General features: G+C 38.1%; 1 protein-coding gene across 3 annotated transcripts in view; it reads right to left on the reverse strand.

The window, feature by feature from the left end:
- The window catches only part of SPON1 (spondin 1), a 408,791-nt gene that overhangs the window by 268,848 nt on the left and 113,146 nt on the right, over nucleotides 1–26,797 (reverse strand). For all 3 annotated transcript variants that reach the window (XM_067462685.1, XM_067462684.1, XM_060766576.2), the window contains exons 4-6: nucleotides 25,334–25,407; nucleotides 19,097–19,219; nucleotides 5,372–5,520 (exon numbers count right to left, since the gene is read on the reverse strand). In XM_067462685.1, coding sequence (XP_067318786.1) covers nucleotides 5,372–5,520; nucleotides 19,097–19,219; nucleotides 25,334–25,407 — 346 coding nt within the window. The remainder of the gene's footprint in view (nucleotides 1–5,371; nucleotides 5,521–19,096; nucleotides 19,220–25,333; nucleotides 25,408–26,797) is intronic.

The raw sequence follows: 26,797 nt of genomic DNA on the forward strand, positions 1-26,797 counted from the left end.
CTGTGTAACAAGGATTCCTTGCTTTCTCCCTCCCTACAGTCCCCTACTTTCACATCTGTGCTGGAGATTATTTGAAAACTCCTGGGAAGATATGGAGGATACATGGTAGCAGGGAGTAGAGAATATAATGCTCACTGGAAAGACTTCACTCAATAGGAAGTTTTTATGCTATACTACACTTAAACATTTAACCAATAATTATCAGGCTAGTTCTACACTGGTGGTTCTACACTACAGTTCAAAGTGTATTGTATAGCACTGTAGATCCAGCCTAAACCTACTCACCTTAAGGTTACTATAAGACAGAATAGAAGTGAAAGCACACAACAATAACAACAATCATCACTGCAATGTCTCTACAAAGGAAGCTCACAGCAAAAAAACAACATTATCTCTATTTATATTGCATGACTTTAGTATAGTTGTGACATAATAGAAAAAAACTGACTGCAGAAGTGAGACAAATTTCCCCATTTTTCATGATTTTACTAAAAAGCAAACTTTAATTTAATGTTTTTACTTGTAGTTCTAGAAGCCATTGGAAAGCTGAAGGAAGTATAGATCAACATCTTTATATGGATTTATTTGTTCATTTGTAAAAGAAAAAGCTTAAGATTGTAATGATGTCTGTCACACAGAAACCCACACCATTTAAAAACATAAAGTGTCCAATTTAAATTTTAAATATGATTTTTGAATGATCTGTCTGCTCTGAGTAGAAAGATCTTCAAAAATAATTAATTATATTTAGAGTAAAGAGAGAGTCGACCTAGAGATAAAAGTGAAACACTTCTAATGCTAGCACTTTGATATTAGCTTTCTCGTTCAAAACTGAATATATATTCTACTGAACTTTATGCTGGCATTTCACCTGCTTTTTCTTTATCTAACACTCCCACTTCCTCTTAAAACTTTCTATTTCAGAAATCTAAAGTGAGGGTCAAGTTATTGCTAAGTCATCTGTAGTTTTCCTCAAGAATTGTCCACCCTCCCTTTTTAAAACTAAATGGATTAGGGTTGTAGATGTCTGCATTTTAGTCTTCTGAGAACTGTCAAATCACACAAAGAATAAGTGAGATAAAAAGTGCAGGATGTGACCTCTTACATTCTTCAACTTTTTTCTTCAGCCACAGATGTTCAAAAGCTAAATTTCAAACATCTAACTAGGAGATATGGTTAGATCTCTGGAGCTGGTATTGACCTACTTTTCTATTTAGCTATTGACAGCGACCTGAAGTATTTGAGCAGAATGTTTTAAACAGTGGTTATATAAATGAAATTCTTAAAGCCTATCCTTATTAGAAGTTAGACATTGACCTTCATAAATCTAGTGCTCTCCAAAGGTTTTAGATTTTAGTTCTATGATCCTCATTAATTCCTGTCACATTTTGTGAGGCATGTGAAAATTGCAGTAAAACCCATGGACAGGTACGATTGGCGAAGCCTGAAAAAGCCTCGAAAAATGTCCAACATTTTTAGTGTGAGGTGATGTAGATTAAAAAAAACACAAGTTGCTGGAAATATCTGGGTGCATCCACTGATGAATCACAAACAGGTAAGGAGACCTCAGTGTACTGCTTCCTATTTACTCCATATTTTAAATTAATTCCAAGACACAATGAGTTGTGGTCTGTAGCAGAAAGCAACATATCAGAGCATTCATAAGACCCCGGTGTAAAAATGAAATAAAAATCTTCCACATTTACAAAATATCTGAATTTCTCACAAATCAGAGTGAAACTAGACTCAAAATTGTACAAAATTCATTTGGTTTCACAGTAGCTTCAACTCCTGAAAAACATACCTAGAATTTATTTTTGTAAACTGAAAAATGTAGTGCTTTGACTTAATTCCTTTGAATGGGCAAAGATTTAAATCCCTTTTTGACTAAGGCTGTGAAATTTCTCAATTGCAGTTTTTATCACTCCCTCCTTTTCCAGCCCTGAGTTTGTTCCCTCCCATTTCTACCTCCATTCATTTAAAAGTTCTTTCTTTAAAGAAAGGGTGTGAAAGTGTATGGCTTTTGTTCAGTGGGAGGAAGCATTTTTCCTAATGTGCAAATTCTTACATGTGTTTTGGCCTAATATAAACATTTTTGAATGCACTTTTTTGTAACACAGGGTTGAGCAACCTTGGAGACTGTTGCTACCTGAAAAAATAAATATATAATAAGGCCCCCTGTGACCACAGAACCTATATTTGCAGTTTCATTTGCCCATATTGTCTCTTTTGCTAAATTCTCTAAACAACTGTATAGTATGCCTCCCATGGAAATTAATATAGGAATCAAACTTGAGACCTTACAAAATTTGAATAGAGAACACCTTTCCAGGAATCTCTCATTCAGCTCCACTTTGTGGTAGGTTGGGATCTGGAATTTGGGTACTTTAATGTCATTAAGTTGAATCCACAGCTTCAGCCAGCTGAAAATGAGAGGCATACTGTATTTGGAGAACAGTCAGTCCCCATTATTGCTGCCCTCCCTATATGTATCCCTCATCCTTTCTGCACCACCATCCTCGCTACTACTCCTTCCTTGGCCATCCTTCCACATATTTTTTCAACAGCAGGGGTATCACAGTCTTCAGTTAGCCTTCTGCTTTCTCACTTTGTGTTTGATGTGATTAGGGCAGGAAAGCAGCAGAGGAAAGTCCAGCAGATGGTGAGGGGAAAGAAAAGATGATGGGATTTATTTCACATTTGATATATGAAAATGAATTCCCATTTAAATTCACGCCAGAAAGTATTAGCTCAGGACACATTTAGCACAAAACCTTAGTATTGCCTGAGGGAATACTCCTGGATACAAACTTTCTTCTGCTTGAATCACAGGGAGAACCCTTCTTGAAGATAAGGAAAGCCACATACGCATGTCGAATATTAGAATTTAGCTCTGGGAAGGGGGGGGGGTAAGCAGTGCCATATGCATTGCCCCATTTTGCCAGTTCATGTGGCAGACTCCACAGCCCTTGTTTTTATTTTTTTCTACAGCACAGTGAAATACTTCCCTGATATCTTTCTTTACTTCTGTCAGTATAATATACACAAGAAAGCCATTCCTGAATGTAGGCTTCTTACACATGGGAGATTTTATCTTGCTATCCAGAAAAAAAGGGACATAGTTCCTAACACACATTTTGAACAATAGACAATGGTGACGATATAGCTTAAGCTCATATTTTTCCTACTACATTTTGAGATGAAAGAATCACCCAAATGTGTCTTCCATTATTATTATTATTATTATTATTATTATGTTAATAAATACTCATTTTCTCTTCACAAGGAGACTTAAAGCAGCTTACATTAAAAGCATTTCAATACAATTAAAAATCTACAAAAATACAAACACTAAAAAGAATTAAATATCAATGGTATTTTAAAAATCACAGTTAAAATCCATAAAAACATATTCAAAGCTAAAAAAAACCACAGCATCCCCTTCTTCTTTAAAAACCTATCTTAATAAAAAGGTTTTAGCCTGCTGCTAGACAGGCAGCAGGGAGGGAGCCATTCTAGCTTCCTTTTGCAGGGAGTTCAAGAGTCGAGGGGCAACCACTGAGGAGGAAGACCCACTCTCTCATTCCCACCAACTGAGCTTGGGATGGAGGTCAGACTGAGAGAAGGGTCTCTCCTGAAGACCCCAGGGCCTGGGCAGGTTCGTACAAGGAGATGCAGTCAGCCAAATAACCTGGACCTTATCCACCACAGTGGTGAGAATATGAAGGTGTAACTTCCATGTGCCCTAAACTAGCTGGCCTGAGATAAAGAAAGAAAAAATATATAGATCTTCACAGCATTTTCCCAAAAAAGAATCACACTCTGAACTTGAAGACCTTTTCATACTATACAATTATATCACTATGGCTTTAATAATTGAGATGTAAATAAAGTTGATAAGAACAAAAACAAAAAGCACCACCAAAGCTGAGGAAGATAATGTAATTGTGCAATTTAATGTTGCATTTGCCTGGTTTTAAAATTGATTAGTAGGCATAAGAAAAAAACATGAAACTTGGTATATAAGCAATTCACAATCACAGCATGGAAAGGCCAAGTGAAAAATAAAATCTGACAGATTCCTCAATCTATGAGGTCCAGAATGAACTTAAAAGAAATGCAGACTGCAAACTTCTCAAACTGGAAGCATGAGTTTAAAGTAATAATGGGAGCCAAGCTTGTAAAAACTGCCCAGACCTAATCATTTAACAGAATTCCATTTCACACTGATTCTCCTTACAAACTGGGCTAAACTGGGGAGAGCTTGGAAAAATTTCTTGAAGATCTACAAATCCCAGAATTTTTATCTGGAATCAAGGGAAGACAACTTTCAAAATTCCAAAGCCAACATTTAAACTCGTTCCATAGATTCAATTGATCTAATCTGGTTGAGACTAATAACTGAATTTAAGGCAATAATTATATTTCTAGAGATAACTTTTTCAATCTCTGGAACTGTGACTGCAATCTCCATTAAGAAAACACGCAAAACACTTTAAACACAAGCTTCACCCCTTGCTCACCAATACATCAAGGACTGAACTAAGGATCATGTCAGCATCTTCAATGTCATCGACTTGAAGTAACCCAACAACAAGAGGAAGTTCCAGTCCAGACATCATTAATATAAATCTCTCTTCTTGGTGTACCAGCATACAGCTACTACACCTTCCATTTTTTCCAAAATAATATGACTCATTTGGCTCTTTTGCCACATATAACACTTAATTTGTTTCCACATACAGCCATTCTTCTGTAGTTAACACTATATATGTTAGAAGGAACTTATATAAGAGTTTGAGACTACGATATTGATTCTTTTTCAAGAACCAAGTTTATGCAGTATGTCTACAAGTATTTAAGATCTATTTGTAGAACTGCAATTTTATTTCCACTCAGAAATCTGACTTCACTTCAATGCAGGATGGTGTAAAGTGTGGGAATTCATATGCCATACTAATTTCCAGCTGCATATTTTGCAAATGGTGTGGCACAATTACACAGTAAGCCTCCATTGATCTCAGAAGCTTTAGATCATTTACAGATGCTGTACACCACCTGCATATTAAGTTAACATTGATTTCAATGAAAATGAAATGTTAAGGATGCTATGCAGAAAATTCCCAAGTCACATCTACTGACAAAGTCTATGGTTCAATGTTTCATTAAGAAGGGAGTGAATCAAATGTGGCCTTTAGTGAATCTTCAATTAGAGGACTAAATCTCAAAATCATTATTCAGGAAAAATTTAAAGGTTTGTTAAAACAGAGACTGAGAAACAGAGTAACAAAAGCTGTCAAATCTGTTTCATTAAATGTTTTCATGTAAGACATGGACTTTTAATTTTTTTAATTGATTGTACTGCAATTACCTGTTGCCGAATTTCTTCTTCCATTTTTACAGGTGATCCCAGCTCCGCAACTTGCTTAACTCCTTCACTTGCATATCCTCCATATTCCCAAAGCACGTAGTTCTTTGAATGAGATCCACCGATGATCGCAGACCAGTGGTTGGCTCGTCCTTTACCAAAAAAAAGATAAAGAATCTGTTAAATGTTATCCCACAAGATATAATTTACTGCCACAGTGGCCTTTGCTTCTGTAGTACTATTTTCCATTGAAAACAGACGTAGTTGCTTCTTTTCTATTTATAGGCCATCTTCTGAAGGTACTCCTTGGGAAGTAACTGGACTGATGTTAGTTTCTATTGACAGCAGTTTCGTTTAAATACTACCCTTTAGGTGTATCAACCAATTAATTCTCTTCCACTGCATTTTATTGAAATAACGTTACATATGGCAAAGGAAGGCAATCAGAAAAAAAGAGAGAGAAGAGTACACATACTAAATACGATGAGAATAGAGAAAACATAATAAAGAAAACATGTAAAAGAATCGAAAAATGGATGATGGAAAAAGAAAGAGTACACATACACACAAAGAGAAAGAATGCCTAGATGGACAGACACACAGAAAATGGAAAGGGATCTAAGAGCTCAATCAGACTATCTTAATGTGTTGAGAGTTTTCTATTATTTTGGTTTTGACTGTACCTACATATGCATGAGTTTGTGTCTAACCCTATTCTGAAATACGCCACGTTTCTCTCCCTTCCTTGTGTCTCTCCTTTCCTCTTCCAATGATCATTTGTCACAGTAAGGTCCACACAGTATTTCAGAATTTCATTTTCATCCATTTACTACTGTCTTATTTATTTTTTAAGGTGCTTCTGCTCCACCTGTTTCTGCTAAGTCAGAAAGCATCACAAAGAAAAATGTGAACAGGTATCATTGTTCACTCTTGGCTTTAAATAAGAATTACCTTTTTATGAGTTCATTTATATTGCAAACGTGCAAGATAGGTTTTTCTAGGTCCTATCCCCTTCATAGGTGTGTTTGGTGAGGACATGAGAAAAACCTTCTTGGTTGCTTCTTCCAGGTTATGGATCCTCTTTTCATGGCCCTCTCCCTGCTCTCTTTCTGCCAGCACATTTTCATTCAGACAGGTCTTTGAATTTTAACTATGAACCAGCAGTGTATGTGCAAAATGGTATACTATATACTTGACATTTTATTGTAAATGTTTTAAATATGTTTTAACTGTTTTACGTATTTTTAATAATATGGTTATTTCTTTTCTAAACTAATATTTTATCTTAATCCTATTTAAATTATTTTAAATTCCATCTTAAGAAAAATGTGATTTTCCTTTCCTTTTCTTTCCTTTCTTCTTGTTTATGTTTTTGGTCTTCCAGGGAGTACTGCACGTGTTGATTTTTTTAAAAAAAAAAATCCTACACATTATTGTAAAGGATAAAATATGAAAATATAAACATCTCCAGGAAAGCAAAAGAAAATGTTGGGGAATCAGACATTGGGGCCATGACTTCAGAACTTCTAGAATGATACTGGATTGTCTGTTCTATTAACATATTTCTGAGTATGGTTCTTGTTTATTAAAGCTATCTCAAAATGTATTTATTAGGTATTGCAATTGAAAACAAAAATAAAATGAATGCGCCAACAATTAATGTGAAACAAAATAGGAATAAATGCAGTGATGTTGAAACAACAATGAATTTAAACTACAGTGAACTACAGCATCGAAAGTTCAATTCAGGCAAGCACTTTTTCCAGAGGGGAAAAATGCTTGTATTTTTGTGTGTTCATTTCAAAGGGACACAGAAGCAAATGCATATCCATGCTGATGAAAGTGTTTTTTTCTGAGTGTTTTAAATGTATCCAGTGGGTTTTTCATGTGAGGCTGTTCAACACATTTTTGTCCTAACATGAAACATATCAAAAAAGTACAGGGTGTACAGCTTTTTAGCTGGAAATTATCCCTGAATCTATACTCAGTCTGAAAGACATTTAACTGGCTATGGCATAAATCTGAATGTTAGTTCCAACTATAGCCTAACCATTGAATCAATGGAAACTGTTTATTCACCATGTAAACTTCGACTCAATAGGTCTGCTCAATTTGTGATTACCAACAAGATTTCGTGTAGTGTGTGCATATCTTCAAACCACATGTCAATTTATGTCAACCCCACAAATTTCATAAGTACTCTGAAGTGGCCATTGCCTTTCTTTGAAATATAGCCAACAGCACCTTGTATTCCCTGTGAACTCAAGTATTAACTTATGTTTATCAAAGGAAAGCCTCCATGAGACAGATATATTAACCAAGAAATTTATTCCAAAATGTGAGTGCCCACTACAGAATACAGCTTGGAAACATTACATTTTGGGATAACAAATGCTGACAGCCCACAACCAACATGGCCATTGTGATCATGCTGACAAGGGTTGCTGGCAGTTGTAGTGCAAATAGCCATTTTTCTAAATTCCAGTAGAGCAATCCAGGTCACCTTGCTTTCTTTGTGCCCACTTGTTTTTTATTCCATAATACTTGAAGGTGCTTGGGAAGTTCAGCTTCGTGTTTCTTTTGTTGCTTGTGCCTTGTGCTTGGGTCAGCAATTACAAAGTGAACTAGTGCTATTAGTGTTCAGCAGCTGTCTCGCTATCCCTGCAGGTCTGGAATCAGAAACAAATGTTTCATTCTCTCCCAAACTGGGCCAAAATCTTTTAGTATAAAGGAGGCTTGCTCAGAAAATTCAAAATGTACATGAGAAATAAATGGGGAAAATGAAGGATGTTCCCTCTTTTATTAGGATGAGGAAAGAGAAAAAAGTTATTCAAGGAGAAAGCAAGTAGAAACATTAGAATAAGTGTACTTGAATAAACATAGGGAAGAACCAGAGATGCTGGATATGCAAAGCAAAGAAATGCAAACAGAAACAGCCTAAGGTGAAACACAGAATTGACAAAGACGGGAGCAAGGAAAGAAGGAAAAAAGAATTTGTTTAAAGAGATCACAAATGAAATGAAACTCCATTATCAAAACATCACTGAACAAAACAAAATAAATACAGAAAACAAAGGGAAAGGTTACTGTACATGTAGAAGTTTATGAAAGATCTTGGAAACAAATGAGCACAACAAATGAGCGCATCCACAAGGAAGAAATGACCCTATCTACATTATCAAATGGCAACAAAGCATTAAGCAAAGCAACAAAGAAGTGTAGAATATGCTGGACTACAGCTTATATGTATATCACTCATTTATCCCTTTTTGTCAATGTATTTTTGCTTCTATGATCTACATAACATGCAGATAGCCTCACTGAAGTATTATATTGCTAAAAGCATGAGCTATGCGCATGGCAATCCATGTATTGCTTGGGTGTGATCCCAGCAGAGGATGCAATGGTCCTGGTGTAGCAAGGATGACCCGCTCTCTCAGCATGTTTTAAAATTTCCTAGTTTCTCTCTCCTCATTTCATATCCTTCCTTCAGTTGGTGAAACCCATGCCAAAGTACAAAAGTAGTTTCCTCTCCCCTTCATTGCTCTCTCAGCAAGGAGGGGAAGGAAACTGCCTTTCCTAGTGGGCTCTGGAAAATGCAGACTGCTGCAATCTCTTCTATATTAAAAATGTAAAAACTTCTGAAACAATTTGTAAAAATTGGGGAAGGGGAGAGCTCTGCCTGTTAAGAGAGGTTTGATGAGATGTCCTTTGAATGAGGTGTCCTTTGAATAACAGCACCCTTGGTATTTATTGTATTGTAATGTATTGTATGTGTTAGATGTGAACGATATGTTTGTATGTTTGCTTTTATAATAGAAAAACAATTAAAAATTTTTTTAAAAAAATAAAAGAATAACAGCACCCTTGGAATTGTGCACCACGTGCTCTCTTGGTCTCTTTCTCATAGAGACACTGATCCCCTCTATCTCTAATTTCTCAAAAGGATCGGTATTCCTGAAAAGCATCCCTAATATGAATATTTTTCTCCCTTTAGTTATGATTTTTATTTGTTTTTATGATTTTCATAACTATTAAATTTGAAAGCGTAGACTTGCTGGTTTTCTTTTCCGAACACCTTCCTTTAGATACAAATCCTCTCTGTATGCCAAGGCTGCACAGTGCCATGAGAAAGAAACTGTAGTTTCAAGTGGTTGAACACTAAGGGAGATTTTACTGCCTAGTAACTTTGAGGGGTCCTTTTTAATTCTGCACCATTATATAAGCTATGAAATCATACACATCTTAACTGAGAATTCCCAATTAAATCAACAGGACTTACACACAGCTACATGTGCATAGCACACTCTAAAATGCCATAGGAGAACATAAATTGCTTTACGATAATCATATTTCGTGGAACTGAAGTATATATTTTCCCTACCTCGTTCCAATTCCTTTATAAGATCAATCCTGTAAAATAAGGGCTCATTTGTACCTACAGTAAAAATCTTGGGCACTCCAATGCTACAATCTCTGAGTTCATCCCACAGTGGCAGAGAGGTGGAGCCCACATGGTCCAATGATGTTAAACCAGACCATGTGGATTCCTCTTTAACAGCACTGAACCATTACTTTACCTTTGCTGTTCCTATGGCTGCTGCTGGATGGCCATTGATCTCTGGGACAGCACCTAGTCATCACAGACATCCTTTGCAGATGTTAGCAAAGATGACCAGAGATGCCCAGGAGTTCTCCAGAGCTCGTGGCTGTTTGCTGCAATGACAAGGGAATGGCATGGAACCAATCCATTTCCTTTTCCAAGCACAGGTAAAAGGAGATCATGGCACCAGCACATGTAGACAGCAGATTGGTTTGGTTTGCAGTCAGCCATGCTGTCTGGAGTTTCACTGAAAATCTGGAACATTCCCCAGTTTTGCTTAACAAAAGATTAAACTGGGTTAACCTGGCTTACCCCATATTAAGGTCTGGAAATACATTGACATCATCTGGACATTTAACTTCAACATCTGGTCTAATTTGGTGCAAAGGGCTGGTGCAAACAAGCCCCGAGTTAAACTAAAAAACAACAATTGGCTCAAGAGCATCATGTTATTGGGAAACTAAGATTTGGCCTGATTTATGTGAATTCAGCAGAATTCATACATTGAATAGGAGAGAAAGATGTCATTTGAGCAGGCCTGATAAGAGATTTGAGTTTAGAATAGTGCATCATTTAATATTTATTGTTATTCAAGTGATGAGCAGGCTACAGCAATGTTGCATTCATCAATTTGGATTTTTACTTTTTCAAACTTTCCTCAAATCAAGTCATAAATTCAAGGGTTTCTCTGCTTAAAATATTAGTTTTACATGTTCACATGTCTCTATATTTTTATTTGGCCTGAACATTTTCTTTTATTCAGCCATACTTATATTGGCTGTCACCTGTGAAGTATAAGAAGTTGTTTCTCAGATTTTATTCCTGTATGTAAAATGGCACTAATGATAACGGCCTTTTTCAGTTGCCTACTAAATCAATTTCACTCCAGGTAACTAGGTCATGAATCAGGCAGTTCCTGTAAAATGCTGAGGAGGGCAATAAATTTGCTTCATTTATTATAATAACAAAGGTGAATCCTGATCCTAAGCATATTATATTTACTTGAAAGCAAATTCCACTGAGTTCAATCGAATCTAATTTGCTATGTATATTAGGACTGCACCACAACCTATCATACATTTTCATGGCTTTACATCAAGATCAGCAATACATGGTTTTGTAGGCTGCAGATGCCCTCTATCGATTTCTGTAAAATTCAGCAGCATACAACAGTGATTGTTAAAACACAATAGCAATGTAAATCTTGGCATATTTCTCCCTGATGATCAATCTTGTGTGTTTGTCTTTTATGATGTTTCACACTTTAAGACTTGTTTGAACTAAAACATCATTTGTGTATATGTGTGTATACCCACATATGCACGTATATATACAAATTTGTATTGGAAAGCTGTTCATTTTGTTGGCATCTCACGCTGTTTTCTGCAACTAATGTTGTGATCATTCCATAAAACCAAATTCAGCAGAAATAAATTTTCACAAAAATGCCAAATTACTCCCCTCCCCAAAGTCAGCCATTTTTTTGATAGAGTGTGTCCATGACTTGAGACATCTGTTCCTGTCAGGGAGAAGAAAAATTGTAATAGTTGAATCCCTAAAACACATGCATTTTGTTTTCTTTTTTTTTCTAGATACATGTGCATTCATTAAGCAAGCATTCGTTTTATCAACACCATGAGGGCAGAGGTGTATATCCAGGAAAGGGGAGCAGATTTGACTTCAACGTGTTATCAAAGGCTTTCATAGCCGGAATCACAGGGTTGCTGTGAGCTTTCTGGGTTGTATGGTCATGTTCCTTGATTCATGTTTAGGTGTTGCATTTGGTAGTCCTTATGTAGACTTGTCCACAGCTGCATGGTATACGGTAGACTCCTTCAGAGATTAGAGAATCCCTCTTCTCCTTTGCTGAACGTAGCATTTGTTGGATTTTCTTGGTGGGTCTGTAGATAGTTTGTAGGTTGTGTTTCTTCATCAGCTTCCCTATGCAGTCAGTGGTTCCCTTGATGCATGGTAAGAATGCTTTTCCCGTGGGTGGGTCTCTGTATTTACTCTCATGGCTTTTTCTTGGTCTTGCAGCTCTTCCGATGTCTGTGGTGGAGTTTCCATTGGTTCACTTCATGAAAATGAACAAAATCTGGCTACCATTATTTTAAATAAACTCTAAAATCAGGACAGTAAATAAAGAACAACACTCAGAAAACAGACATGGATTCCAGACATGAAACAATCAGGGCCAGCTAACACATCCCAACAAAGGATCCCCCAGGCAGGAGGCAGGCTGGTTTTGAAGCTTCAAAGCTATTCAATGCTAATCAAGGTCATCAATTGTAACATTCACACCTGCCTCAAACAGAGAAGAGTTCTTTCTCTCACCCTGGACATTCCACATATATATAAACCTCACTTGCCTAGTTTACAACAGACCTCACAACCACTGAGGGCTCCTGCCATATAAGTGGGTGAAACAGCAGGAGAGAATGCTTTTGGAACATGGCCATAGGGCCTGGAAAACTCACAGCAACCCAGACTTGACTTCATTTCTGGATACTGTGAAGTTGCTCCCTTTGTAAATACTGTTGTTCACACTATACGTTACTCTCAAACCAGTGTGTGGACTCCCTTAAAGATGTCCCAGCTTCTCTCTCTTCCTCTCATGTCCCCCCATCATTCTCAGTTTACTTCAAATGCTGCAAACTGAAATCAAAGTACAAAAGTAGCTCACAGTCAACTCAGCAGGAAGGACAGCCTGTTTTGACACTAAATGCCTGTTTCAGACCCATTCAATACATTGCTGAGGAGAATTTCAAGAATATAAACTGAAATTACACCACAAGCTGTCATATATGTCTCCTAATATATGAGTCAACTACAATTCAAGCTATATTTTGTTATTTCAAAGTCTGGTGTGGGATTCTGAAAAAGATGCTGCCAAGAATGAGCTATAGAAACTGGAGATATATGAAGCACACTTTGAATGACATACTAGAAAATAAAAGTTTGTATGTACCTTAGAAGGAGACATGAAGGGCAAGTCGAAGTGTTAATACCTTATTTATAAAGCTAGTCATATTAAAGCTTTCAGTCCAAAGAAAACAGTTGAACTTTTTTAAAGCTTTTTTTTTATTTCTACAGAAATGTAATAAAGCCAGTGCTTTTAGTCAGATTTTATTCTCAGTGGGAGGGTCACATGAAATTGCTCTTTTGGAACATCAGAACAACATGTTCTAGATTGAGCTCTATCTGTCTTTTCAAGCACTGGTTAGAAATTAAGAAAGGACAGATTGGGGTGCTTTTAACTAATTCTATCAAATGGAAAAAAAACTTTGAACGTTAACACAGCAATGAAGATAAGAGTTTGATGCATAATTAGAAGTGGTAAATTTATAGAAGTCAGGCTGCCAGCCAGGACCCTGTTAGGGACATTTCTCCAGTCTTACGAAGACAAATGCTCCATGATTCTCCACAGTCCAAAGTCAGTAAGGTTTTGTTTCATTGAACAGTTTCATAGCCTCTGCATAATAAACAGCAGTTTTGACAGGTACTTTTCATTTTTAAAATCCAGGCCAGGTGGATGGGAGGAAAAGCTTTCGAGCCTCCTAGGAATTTATAGTTACAATTTGCTGCTGGTTGTTTTGCAGGGGTCAGAGCTGTCTCCATTAATGTCAAAAGTTCTGGCAAAAATCCCATTTCTGGACGACAATAAAACAAAGTGAATAATTCTTCTTAAGATGGGACTAGTACTCAGAAATGTTCATATTTATGAAGTAAGTTTCTATGGGAATGCAGGCAGGTCAAGAAAAATGGTTGTATTTTCTAGTGTGTTTTATAGCACTGCCATAAAATGTAACAATCCTTTCCTTATTATTTGACAATTGGGTAAAAATGACCATGATATTTACACAATTATTTGTAAGTCTCACAGGTCTTGCATATACCAAGAGCTTTGGTATGGGTATCTCATTCATACTGTGCTACAAGCCATACTCAATTTCATATTTAAGAAGGAAGGATATCACTTTTTCAGGCTTAATGTCTGGCTAACTATGATTTTTGAACCCATATTTCCTACAATGAATCTAACATCCCTTCTTTTCTCTTATATATGGCTCAGTATATTTGTACTAACTGAAAAAGCAATCCTCTGTACTATTTTTTTCGACCATTTCACATTTGTTTGGGAGTAAGTCTCATTTAATTCAGCTGTTGTCTAGATTTTTATCAAACATTTCTTTTCCAAATTCTGTCTGTTTAGATAACATTGCTGAAAGAGAAATGGACTGTGACTAGGAACAGAAATGAAATTAGTTGGGTTTGCAAAAATAGAAACAGCCATTTCACACTTCCTGTGACTGGCAAAGGGCCAAAGCAAAACAGTATATATTTTCTGAAACATGTGATGTAAGTGAGCAGAAAAGATTGTGCACAAAAGTTAGGAAGACATTTGAAAAGTATGCCTGACTAAAAATGAAGGCATTCAAAAATTAAGTCAATGAAAAATGCATTCTCAAAAAACACATCTACTTTAGAAAGAAACTACCATGAGAAATTTGCTCAGGCTTCAATGTTTCAATGTAAGAAAAGAGAAAAAGTATTGTCGAAGGCTTTCATGGCTGGAATCACTCAGTTCTTGTGGGTTTTTTCGGGCTATATGGCCATGTTCTAGAGGCATTAACTCTAGAACATGGCCATATAGCCCGAAAAAACCCACAAGAACTGAGAGGAAGAGAAAAAGGTGTGTGTGTGTGTGTGGGGGGGGGGTGTCTTACAATCCAGTATAAAACAAGAGCCATGTCACACTACAAAATTATAGCACTATGAATCCACTTTAACTTCCATGGCAACATTCTTAGGAATCTTGATATATACTATTTAGGAGGCACATCTTAAGAGGAATCTGAAAGGCTTTGCTTTGAAAGAAAAAGGTTTAGCTTGAATGGCATGCCACCATGGGATCCATTTGCTCAATTCTGGTCACGTTGTCATCATTGGCATCATGATTGCCTTCCAAGTGTAAGGTTTTGATAGTGAGTCCATAGGTGACTGTAGAGACCTATTCTTAATCTGCATGTTCTTCCACAGTGAGGACATTGGTTTCCAGATGGAAGGTGGTTCCAGTCAGGGCTGGCTTGATGTCCCTTCCTCTTGACATGTTTCTCCTTTTCGCCCTCTATTCATGCCTCTTCAAATTTCACAGCACTGTTAAAAACAGCTGGCCTGCAGTTAACACTGCTCAAGGCCTAGGGCTTCCCAGTTCTCGGTGTCTATGCTACATTTGTTAAAGTTAGCTTTGAGCCAATCTTTAAATCTCTTTTCTTGACCACCAACATTCCATTTTCAGTTCTTGAATTGAGAGTAGATTTACTTCTTTGGGAGACAGTGATTGGGCATTCAGACAACATGTGATTTGCTAGTGATTTGCTATGTATCACACCAATTTGAATATGATACTCAACATGGCTAATTGAATGGAATTGGAATGTTCTTTAGCACAATGACAGCTCTATTGTGTTATGAATTCTTCTCCCTTAAAACTTGGCAATATGTGCACATAGGTCTTCCCTTCAAAATGGTTCTTGTGATATCTTCTTGACTGTTGGACTGAAAACATGCACTTTGTTTCTACATGGGTCCAACCAGTCTACCTTCAAATCAATGTGACCCTGGACTGTTAATACAGAATCAAATGTAGTGATGGGACTTGAAGTTGAGATTCATAATATCTCCCTAAGAATGAACAAGGAACAAGAGTCTGATTTATCTGGATAAGTTAAGATCATTTTTGTTAGTCTTGAAAAGACCTTGGGCTACAATTCTTCCAATCCTTTTAACTTAATCCAGAAATAGTGAGAAGTCAACTTCTGGTTTCAACTCCCCTTTCTCACTCAAAACAAGGATGGCATATCTAATTTGATTCTAGGATAAGCTGCACTGCCTGGAGGTTTCTAGGAACATTATTCTCATTTTTAAATGTTAAACAAACAAGGGAGAGCTGGTTCTCTAGAGATTTCACAAATAGATGGAAAAACAGCATGCAACCCATAGGCAGTGTGCAGTTCACCTCCATTCTAACCAGTAATGTGACAATTTTAGATTTTACCTCGAGCAACCTTTAGGAATGCTGGGAGCCTGGAAGAAGTTTGATTTTCCAGATGGTCTAGGAAGCCAGCATATATTTTTCTACCATCTTGACAAGCTTAATAAAAGTGATACATTCATATGGATTTCATATTTCTTCATTGTCCCAAATAGCATGCAAACAAACAGCAGAAGACGCCCACACAATTAAGAAAAATGCCAATGAAGTAGCAAACTAATTTCAATCTATTTATATGACTCGTCGGTGCAGCCAAGAGGTCCAGAACATAAATTTGACAGACATTTTGCATCAAAACATTATTTTGTATCTACATTGCCTATACAATCTCAGTTGTGAGACTAGCCAATTGGTTTAATTCCTTCTGCAGCCTTAGCTCACAGCAGCCATTTCTAACCACAATTTTAATACATCAATATAAACTTTTTATTAGTATGCACAGTTCTATATCTGAAATAGGGAGCATTCAACTTAATAAAGTTGAGACAAAAAAATCTATGTAAACTGTATCAAATAACAATTGAAGTACAAAGTTTTAGTGCCACAAATGTTAAGGTGTTACATGGGAACATTGCAACATTAAAGAAAAAAATACACACAAAGGCCCTAAACTTTGGTAATATGTTGTCTATTGGGTTGATCTTTATAAAGAGAAAAAAGGTATCTCACAACTCAGGGTCACTTGGTTGGCTTCATTGGCATTTTAGTGAAGCCAATATTTAAACTGTGAGATCTGACCAGTAAGTCCAAACAAACTGAGCAAAGAACTGTAAAGCTGAAAGGGCAGCAATGATGGGGCATAGCGTTCGTGTCAGTGGCATAGCAAATCTGTTCCAGGTTTTGACCTAAACTTTAAAGGAGCTGCCTAAGGCTGGATTTACACTGCCATATAATGCAGTTTGAAACTGCATTTTACTGCAGTGTAGATCCAGCCCAAGTGGCTGAACATCTTTGGGGATAGCAATCAACACCTTTGTTAGCTCTTTTAATGCTCAGCTAAAATCTGCAGTGCATCTGATGTCACTCTGACATGGAAGCCACCTGTCACCTCTGCTTCACACATTTTGTCAGGTGGTCATTGCACTTATTCACAATCCAAAAACTCCAATACAGTGGTTCTCAAGCTTTCTAACACTGTGACTCTTAAATATGTTTCCTCATGTCGTGGTGACCCCCAACCATAAAATTATTTTCATTGCTCCTTTATAACTGTAATTTTGCTACTGTTACAAATTGTAATGTAAATATGTGATATGCAGGATGTGTTTTCATTGTGTGAAGCCTCTCTGGCCTGCCCCATGCCCCTGCCTGTCGGCAGAAGAGCAATGCAGGTGAGGGAGACCTCATGCAAGGCCTTGAGCGAAGGGAGCCTTGCCTGCCCCGTGCCCCTGCCTGCCGGCGGGAGGGCAATGCAGACAAGGAGGCCTCGTGCAAGGACTTGCGCGAAAGGGCCCTCGCTTCCCCCGCATTCCTGCCTGCCGGCGGGAGAGCAAGGCAAGTGAGGGAGGCCTTGCATGAAGGGGCCCTCACCTGCCCCGCGCCCCTGCCTGCCACCGGGAGGGCAATGCAGGTGAGGGAGGCCTTGTGCGAAGGGGCCCTCGCCTGCCCTGCGCCCCTGCCTGCCGGTGGGAGAGCAATGCAGGTGAGGGAGGCTTCGTGCAAGGCCTTGCGTGAAGGAACCCTCGCCTGCCCTGCGCCCCTGCTGGCTGGCAGGAGAGTGATGCAGCCGAGTGAGGCCTTGCGCGAAGGGGCCCTCGCCTGCCCCACGCCCCTGCCTGCCGGTGTGAGGGCAATGCAGGCAATGGAGCCCTCACACAAGGCCTTGCGCAAAGGAGCCCTCGCCTGCCCCGCACCCCTGCCTGCCGGCGGGAGGGCAATACAGGCGAGGGAGGCTTTGCACAAGGCCTTGTGCAAAGGGCCCCTCGCCTGTCCCATGCCCCTGCATGCCAGCGGGAGAGTGATGCAGGTGAGCGAGGCCTCACACAAGGCCTTGCATAAAGGGGCCCTCGCCTGCTTCGCGCCCCTGCCTGCAGGCGGGAGGGCAATGCAGGCAACGGAGGCCTTGTGCAAGATGGAGGAGCTGACCTGGAAAGCCTGGCTCTTTCCCTGGCATGGGCTGGCAGCCATTTTGAGGAGGTGGAGAGGGCGGGGTCAACCAAGGCACTTTCACAACCCCCAGAAAATGGCCCAGCGACCCCCAGGTTGAGAACCGTTGCTGTAATATGTATTTGGGGATGCCTATATCATCACCTCGCTTCCAGCTACAGAGTTCCTTCAATTGTAAAAGCTGCATTGCTTTAAAGGTATATTTTAGCAGGCATTTGTGTTTGTGGCAATAGTTCCACAATAAAAAATGTGAATAGCAAAAAGTACAAGTCTAGCTTATGACATAATAAACATTGAACAGCATGTCAACTGAACCTTTTAATTATGTACACTTATTTTATCTTTACTAAGTCACCTCACATTCCATGCTTTGGATGATGATACTAATACTATAATGTGAATATAACAGACAAAGACCTAGATAACTGAAGCCAGAGTTTGACAATATGAGGGCAGATGGGTTTGTGGTACTATTCCATTATCCAGACAGAGGCCACTAGGGGGCATTAGAGAGAGAAGGATAGTCCATTTTACAGGGGGGAAACTGAAGGAGGAAAACCATTTCCATTCTTTTCAATGGTTATTCCCCCTCCCCACTTCCCTCATCATAAATGAGGATTGTTTCCATGATGGGGATATGGGTGGGGGAATAACAGGAAAACATGGAGAAATTGTTTTATTCCTTCAACCTTTGCCCTCCACCCCTAGAAAATGGACTATCCTTCTCTCTCTCTAGCACCCTCTAGTGGCCTCTGCCCAGATAATGAAACAGTACCAGGTTTGTTCCTGAACCCAGCAGGGTGTATTACCCCATTTGGCTTTCTCTGAAGTTTCAGAGGCCTATAATGTTACCTCCCCCCCCCCCACACACACACACACCCCATCAATGTAAAATTTGAGAACAAAGGAATTATAGGAATGGGATAGTCTATAACTGCTACACCAGAAAAACAACACAACTCACGTGGATAATCTTTTGGATGTGACTTCTCTGACCAGTTTCCATAGAAGGTAAGCCTATATTTAGCTGTTCCACAGGCACAGCAATCCAAGATCGGCTTATCAGTTGAACCCTCAAAGGCTGAGTCTAAAAGAAAGGAATGAAAGTTATCAATATACTATTTAGTGAGTAATTTTAAAGGTGTTTTGTAAAAATGCAAATATATGAAAACATAAGGAGGTAGTTGGCTGGAAAACTTAGATCCTTGTCCCTGTATGTGAAGTTTAAGATATGTAAGTTCTTGTTCAAGGTACTCTGTAAGGAATATGCTGTTCTACCATATATACTCAGTTGACTACATGTGTAAGTAAAGGACAGGTTCAAAGGTCAAAAGTATGGATTTTGATATGATCCATGGGTAAGTTTAAGTTCATTCCTTTAAGAGGCGAAAGCACTAGTCCTGCCTTGGGCCAGCTGCTACCAGCCTACACCATCTTCTCACCCAACCATTCAAAAAGGTCAGAGGGGAGCCACAGCACAGAGAGTAAAGACTGTTTGAAAATTTTATATGCATGTTAAAAGTGTGTGAAAAATGTAAAATTCAGTGTTTTGATGCCTCTTTAGATTTGAGAATATTCCTCAATCCTGTAGTCTACCACTGAAAGCAATGCATCACCCAGTCATGCTATTATTCAATAGTAAGCATGTAATCCTATACCTACATGGTTGTTTCTATCCAAATGAATCCATATGATTCCACAAGTATTGCCTGTCCAGACTGTAGCCAATGAAAGCAATTCCATTGTTTACCCATGATGTCAATTTGAAATGGCATGAAGTCAATTCTTAGACAGTTTAATATAAAATGAGTAATCAGACATCTCGGAAGTGAGATACAATTTGCCAGATTCTCCATGCCCAAGGCCCTCTACGATACTGGAACAGATTGCTGTTGTACAGTTCTGATAAATAGCATTTACAACCCATGGGTCAACAGCATATTTTATTCTAAAGTTTAATGTAAAGTGTACTTATGGACCAGGATCAAGTGTTTGAATGGTGAACATAGTGCTGAATACTGTAAGACAACATTTGAAAGATTTTAGTACAGAAGTATTGAACCACATTACGTAACTTCATTTGTCTTAAAACAGGATTTTTCTTCTTTATGACTAAGGCTGCAGCACTTAATCATTTAATCAGATGGCTTAATCGACAAAAATATAGACATTAAACTAAAAAAATGGTCTGACTACTAGGAATCAGATACTTTTTCAAAACTCAGAGATTATTTTTAAAACAAACATATACAAAATATTTAAGGCTATTTTTGTTGCTTTTTAAGTGTGAGGTGCTTTATTTATTTATTTACCCTATTTATACCCCGCCTTTCTCAACCCCAAAGCGAACTCAAGGCAGCTTACATAAAGGCAACTATTCAATGCCTCTAAACAACATACAATTAAAATTTAAAAATAAATTTTAAAATTAATACATATTAAACATTTTAAAACATTACAATCACTATTAAACCACGCCATCCATGATTGCAATCCAGGGCCATTCCAGAATTCATTGTACATATTCCATATGTTATTGCACTGCAACTATTCTCCGAAGGCTTGATCCCAAAACCATGTTTCACTTCCCTTCTGAAGGTCGGGGGGGTGTGATCTAATATCACCAGAGAGGGAATTCCATAGCTGAGGGACCACCACTGAGAAGGCCCTGTCTCTCGACCCCATCAATCATGCCTGCAAAGGAGATGGGACCAAGAGCAGGGTCTCCCCAGATGATTTTAATTTTTATCTATTCTGAAAAAAGTGGGACAACAACAACAGTAACTACCCTTTTTTTTTTCTCCTCCGAAGTGGATCTCATCTTTTAAACTGAAGCCTGATAACAGACATTACAAATTGTTCCTAAAAACAAAATAAGACATTTCCCCTCTTCAGTAATATACCCAGCTGGATTTGCCTTACTCTGCATTTAACAAAATATTAGGATAAATATCTGATTTGGCAGACTAATTCTTTGTTCAGAATTGGTTAGTTTAGAGATTCGGAATTAAGACTGAACTTCCATGTCAGTAGGTTTTAAAGAGGCAAAGATGCTGAAAAAAATACAATTTGCTACCTTATAGGACAGACTTCCTCTCCTATATGAACATACAGTTTGATATCAAGGACACATTTGACTGGAAATGATTTTAAGCAAACAGCTCATTCATTTGTATTTGCCAGTTTTTAATTTTGCTTCATTACAAAAAAAAAAAAAACACTCAATGTGGCATTAGGAATAATTTAACAATTATCTATACCAGAATCATCATTTTAAAACTAGTGCACAAGAAGAGATCTAGCAGCTCTTTGCACCACATCATTATAGAAACTTTTTTGAAGGACAGGTGTATATCCTCCTTTCAGTATTAATGACAAGAGGAGGAAACAAAAAGCTGGGCATACACTGCTGCTATGGGAGTGAAAACCAACTATCTCTCCTCTGGGTTTCCAAAGTTTTCTCCTGGATATGTGTGTGAGATTGCGGGGAGAGGTAGAGAGAGCACTGCTGTTTTCTCTCAGCTGCAAAAAAGTAGCTGGATTCTGCCTGATTACTACACCGATCCCAGCCACTGAATGATCGAAGGAACATGTGCTTCCCATTTCAAATAAGTTCAAACTATATCATAAGAAGGCATAGTGGCTCCTTCTTCATCATCCAGTCATCAACAAATAAAACCCTTCCTATTCTAAGCAGCCTTTAGAAACTGACCACAAGGCTTTTACATAGTTTGTATCATATGTATTTACTGTATTATTATAAGTGTATTATTTTAACTTTCTATGTGGAGTGTGATCAGGTCTTGTCAGGCCTTGTTGTTCTGTTTCTTATTGTGATATGGCCTAAGGGCTAATCAATAAAATTACTACTACTACGTAGTTTGTGGCTTTATTGACTTCTAATTTTTGCCTTTATGGATTTTTCAAATTAGATTAATTCTAAGGAGAGTTTGTATGTTGTCTATTTTTGCACATTTTAACGTATGCTTTTGTAAGTCCTTTCCAATGTAATTGTTTTAATTTTTGTAAGTTACATTGAGCCCCAGTTTGGGAGAAAATGGGGGAAATCCATGAATTTTAATCAGCTCTTTGCACCCACAGATTCTACATTCATGAAATCAAGAGCCCACTGGATGAATACGAATAACAAGGATGGAACTGCACAAATAGAAAGTTATGTTCCATTTACTTGATACAGAATTTTATCAATTTTGTATTATACATGAGGTGATAGAGTCATTGTTAACTCTGACAGTTGACATGTTGTAGTTCAGCATGGAAGTAGCGTTGCTACTACAGGGAGAAGGGGGAAGAGGGCTGCACAGGGTTTCCCTTTCCTGCTGTGTTGGGCATTTCTGCACCTCTGGATCGTGACATGACATTTGCATAATTTAATAAGTAGCTACCTCCACTTGCATTATGTATAACATTTAGAATATAAATGCAAATAATATGCACTAATATTTAACAGCATCTTTGTAGGAAGGTGGTAATGTAACATCTTGAAAGCGAAATATTTTCCTTTTACAGAAACAACCCAAATTTGTTTTAGATTCTTGACAAGTCCTTTTCTCCTTTTAATGCTCCTTTCGATTTTTCTGTATTCAAGAACACGAAACAGATGTCTCAATTTCATTTACGTAACTTGCTCCAGTGACTTCATTGAACACATTCTCTGCTCATAGCATAGAGAGTAGTTTCAAATGGAATGCAATCTGCATTTCTAAATGGACTCAAAGTGAAAAAGCCCAGCCGGTGTCAAATGTGTCATATATATTAAATTCAATGAAGCATCTTACAGCGCACATCTCAGTGAATTTAAAAAAAGGAAAGGAAAGAAAGAGGCTTATCACAGTCAAGGCCAAGTTATGCTAATTTAGACTTTTTGGCCCTATGGAAAATATAAAGGGCTGGACTTCTTAGCATTCCCTAAATAACGTAGTTTCCTAATGGTCAGAATGAAAGGGGCAGGAGTTATTATATTTGCATTGCTGCATAAAGAAATTACTAGTCTTTTCCAAAGAGGTCTCAAAAGCATTCTCTGGAAGACCTGTGCATAAAATTATGTAATTTAGATATAATTTCAAAAGAAGTTGCACATCAAAAAGAACACATTTTGCACTTTTTCTCAGTAAAGTGTCCTGTCAGCCAAATAGTTCACAAAATAGATTGGGGGGGGGGGGAATGAATATCGCAACCTTTCTAGAATAGTATCCTACATACATGAGTCAGCTTTTTCGTTGCTATTCCAAATGCCACATTTTTACTTTCTACCAAACTTGATGAAGCCAGAAAGCAAAGGTGGCAGGCATATTGGCACTGAGATTGGAGGCACTAGATGTTGTTTTACTCTCCCTGCATCACATGTTCAAGAAATGCATTGAACAGAACTCCTAAATCAGTGGTTATCAACCTGTGGGTCCCCAGATGTTTTGGGCTTCAACTCCCAGAAATCCTAACAGATGGTAAACTGGCTGGGATTTCTGGGAGTTGTAAGCCAAAACATCTGGGGACCCACAGGTTGAGAACCACTGTCCTAAATGGTAGAGCAATTCCTACTATTAGGCACAACGAAGCCACTGGTGCAGGTATCTTCTTTTGTTGAAGTGTCAGCAAGCAACTCTCCAGGTGGTCCCCAATTTCAGAGAATGGAGCTGCTTGTGGCACATGAATTGGCCTGTACCTTCTCAATTATCCTGCTCCTTTTGAAGGTAGCTGAGAATTTTAAACTAAGGATGGAAGTTTTGACTTCACAACAAATGTCATGGGAAAAGTATCAGTATTTCTTCCTGTGGTCAAACAATTCTGGCTTTTTTTCTTTGCAAAGGAGAGAAATCTCAGTACAACCTTTAAAAACGGCACATTTTCAAGAAACTCACATAGTTTTACTCAGAACTGTGCAATTTTCTTTTTCATTTGTAGCAACCTGATTATACTTTTTGCCTCAAGGCTGGCCTGGCATGGCCCTTCTTTTGGCACCAGGTGAAAACTTGGCTTCTTTATCCAAGCATTCAGGGACTCAGGAAATTACAGCTTGGATTCTGATGTATCAGTTTACTGGATGTAGTCCTGAAATGGTTTTAAAGTACTCTAAATTGTTTTGTTTCATTGTTTGAAAATTTGAAAAGGTGATGTTATTGCTTGTACTCTGCTCTGAATTTTGCCAATATAGAACTGCCAAATTAAATTAAATAAACAGTAAATTATATTAAAGACAATAACCACTTGCACAAGCGCCACTCCATGTATTAACTGGATACATGACAGTGAGTCAATACTGGCATAGCTACTACTGCTGTATGATGAGCCTGCTCAAGCCCAAATTTAATTATGTTTATTCTGAAGTAAATCTCATTGTTTCCTTTTGAGTTAATGACAGCCTCAAGACTTTTTCTAATCTTGTTAAGTCACCCTTCTTTTTCTGCTGATACCTTGGGAATGAATTGATTCCAAGTCTACCAAATCTTGATCCTCTTCATATTTACACTTCATCAACAAGTAAACTTAGGGACTCATTTCTAAAAGCCTTAGAATTCTTTGCTCTTCAGTTCTAAATCATATTGATCATTCAGCTCTTTCCAAAGCTGAAATCCAAACCAGACTTACTTAGTAGAAGTATGACTAGGGAAATGTTTGAAAGATCATTTGGTGAAGCAGCCATGGGAGCCATAAGTAAACAGGAAGGAAGATCTGGTCTATAGAAATGCTGCAGACATTTTTACTGAATAAATATAGAGAATGCGGAGGTCTGTTAGATTAAAAAGAAAATTCAGTTCAGACCTACCAGCAAAGGGAGACACCAGAAGAGAGCCAACAGCAAAAGTAGACAACTATAGCCTTCCAAACATTTGTAGAATGCAGTTTCCATTAGCCAGCATTCAGTAGTGAGACTCATGGGAGTTTCAGTCCAAAAACATCAGTGTCTCAAATGCTTAGAGGCTATAATTGATTTCTAAGGACAGAGAATGATTCAGCCAAATAAATTAAAATTCCCATTACTGCAAGAGAAGCCTCTCCCAAATAAAATCAATAAAACTTAACAAAAAATGTACTTTTTGCTGATTTGTGGTGCAACTTGCCAGACTGAAATGCCAGTGCAAGTCTAGCCTGTGTTTCAATTGGCCATCCTGGCAGAGCAAATTACTAAGGGATGTCAAGAGAAATTGATGAGAAAGAGGAGAGAGAATAACAGGCATCATACCTTGCTCACATAGCCTTTTTGTGAGAGAGCCCTCATCTTGAAAATAAATAATCCGTTTCTGTACAATGCTTGCCCTGTTGAAAAGAGAGAAATACACTGTTCACCAAAGGCATTGCATAATGAACAAGTGTTCATAGTTATCATAGTGCAAAGACACAAATAACAACATTTTAATTGTATGCAGCCAACAGTTCAGTTGTTGAACCTCACAGTCTGGTCCACATCAATGTCTTTGGAGAGAAAGTTCATGAGTCAGTCTTTTTCATCACTTCTCAATGAAGCAGGCTATTTGGTAAGAGTGGGTAAATAAATTATACGAATTACAGCACAAATCAGCAGTGGATATGGAAGCATTGGCTATTCTTGGGGTGGCTCTTTTCCCACCATTGCAAACAACCACAATGGTGGAGGCCTGCCTATAAGCCTCTAGCATATTTCACCAGAGGAGGAAACAAAGACAGATATCTTAACTAGAAAACATTCATTCTGTCATCAAAATATGAGTAAAAATGCATGATTTATTAGTACATACCTATGGACTTCCGATTTCTTTTCACATTTACAGTTGTCCTCTTACAACCTTTTCTTTATCATTATTTATTTAGTTAGTTAGTTATTTCATTTACATTCCCCCTTTCTTTTGATAATGACTCAAAATGGCTAACAACATATTTAATCAACACAACATTTCATAAGTTAAAACATGAAACATGAAGATATTAAAATGTTTGGCAAACCACACAACGTTAACATCTCAACACTCATCAATTTATGAAGACCGGCTACCAGCAATGAGGAGGGCATCCTGGTCTCTCTAGGAGGCTGTTTCAAAGCAACTACTGAGAAAGCCCTCTCCCTTGCCCCTTTCAAATAGTGGTGGGACAGACAGAAAGGCTAAGTGCTCTGATGGAATCGTAGAGGCAAGCACAGTCCTTCAAATAATCTGGACCCAGACCATACAGTTTTAAAGACCAAAGTCAGCACTTTGCATTTTCCCCAGAAATAAACTAGAAGCCTGTTGCAATAAAGGAGTTTTGTTCTCCCTATAGCCAGCCCCAGCAAACAACCAGGCTGCAACCACTGGGGTCAAATGAAGCTTCTGGGCACATTTAAAGACAGTCTGATGCAGTGCAACTTATTCAACTCTGAGTCTGGAGCCTTGGGCTTCAGAAGTACAAGAAGTAGTTTTGCACAATGTATTGTCGAAGGCTTTCATGGCTGGAATCACTAGGTTCTTGTGGGTTTTTTTCGGGCTATAGAGTCATGTTCTAGAGGCATTTCTCCTGACGTTTCGCCTGCATCTATGGCAAGCATCCTCAGAGGTTGAGAAGGTCTGTTGGAAGTAGGAAAAATGGGTTTATATATCTGTGGAATGGCTGGGGTGGGGCAAGGAGCTCTTCCCTGCTGCAGTTAGGTGTGAATGTTTAGCTGATCACCTTCATTAGCATTTGAAGGCCTGCCTGA

The sequence above is a fragment of the Anolis sagrei genome, chromosome 1 (genome assembly GCF_037176765.1).
Source record: "Anolis sagrei isolate rAnoSag1 chromosome 1, rAnoSag1.mat, whole genome shotgun sequence".
Taxonomy (NCBI): Eukaryota; Metazoa; Chordata; class Lepidosauria; order Squamata; family Dactyloidae; genus Anolis; species Anolis sagrei.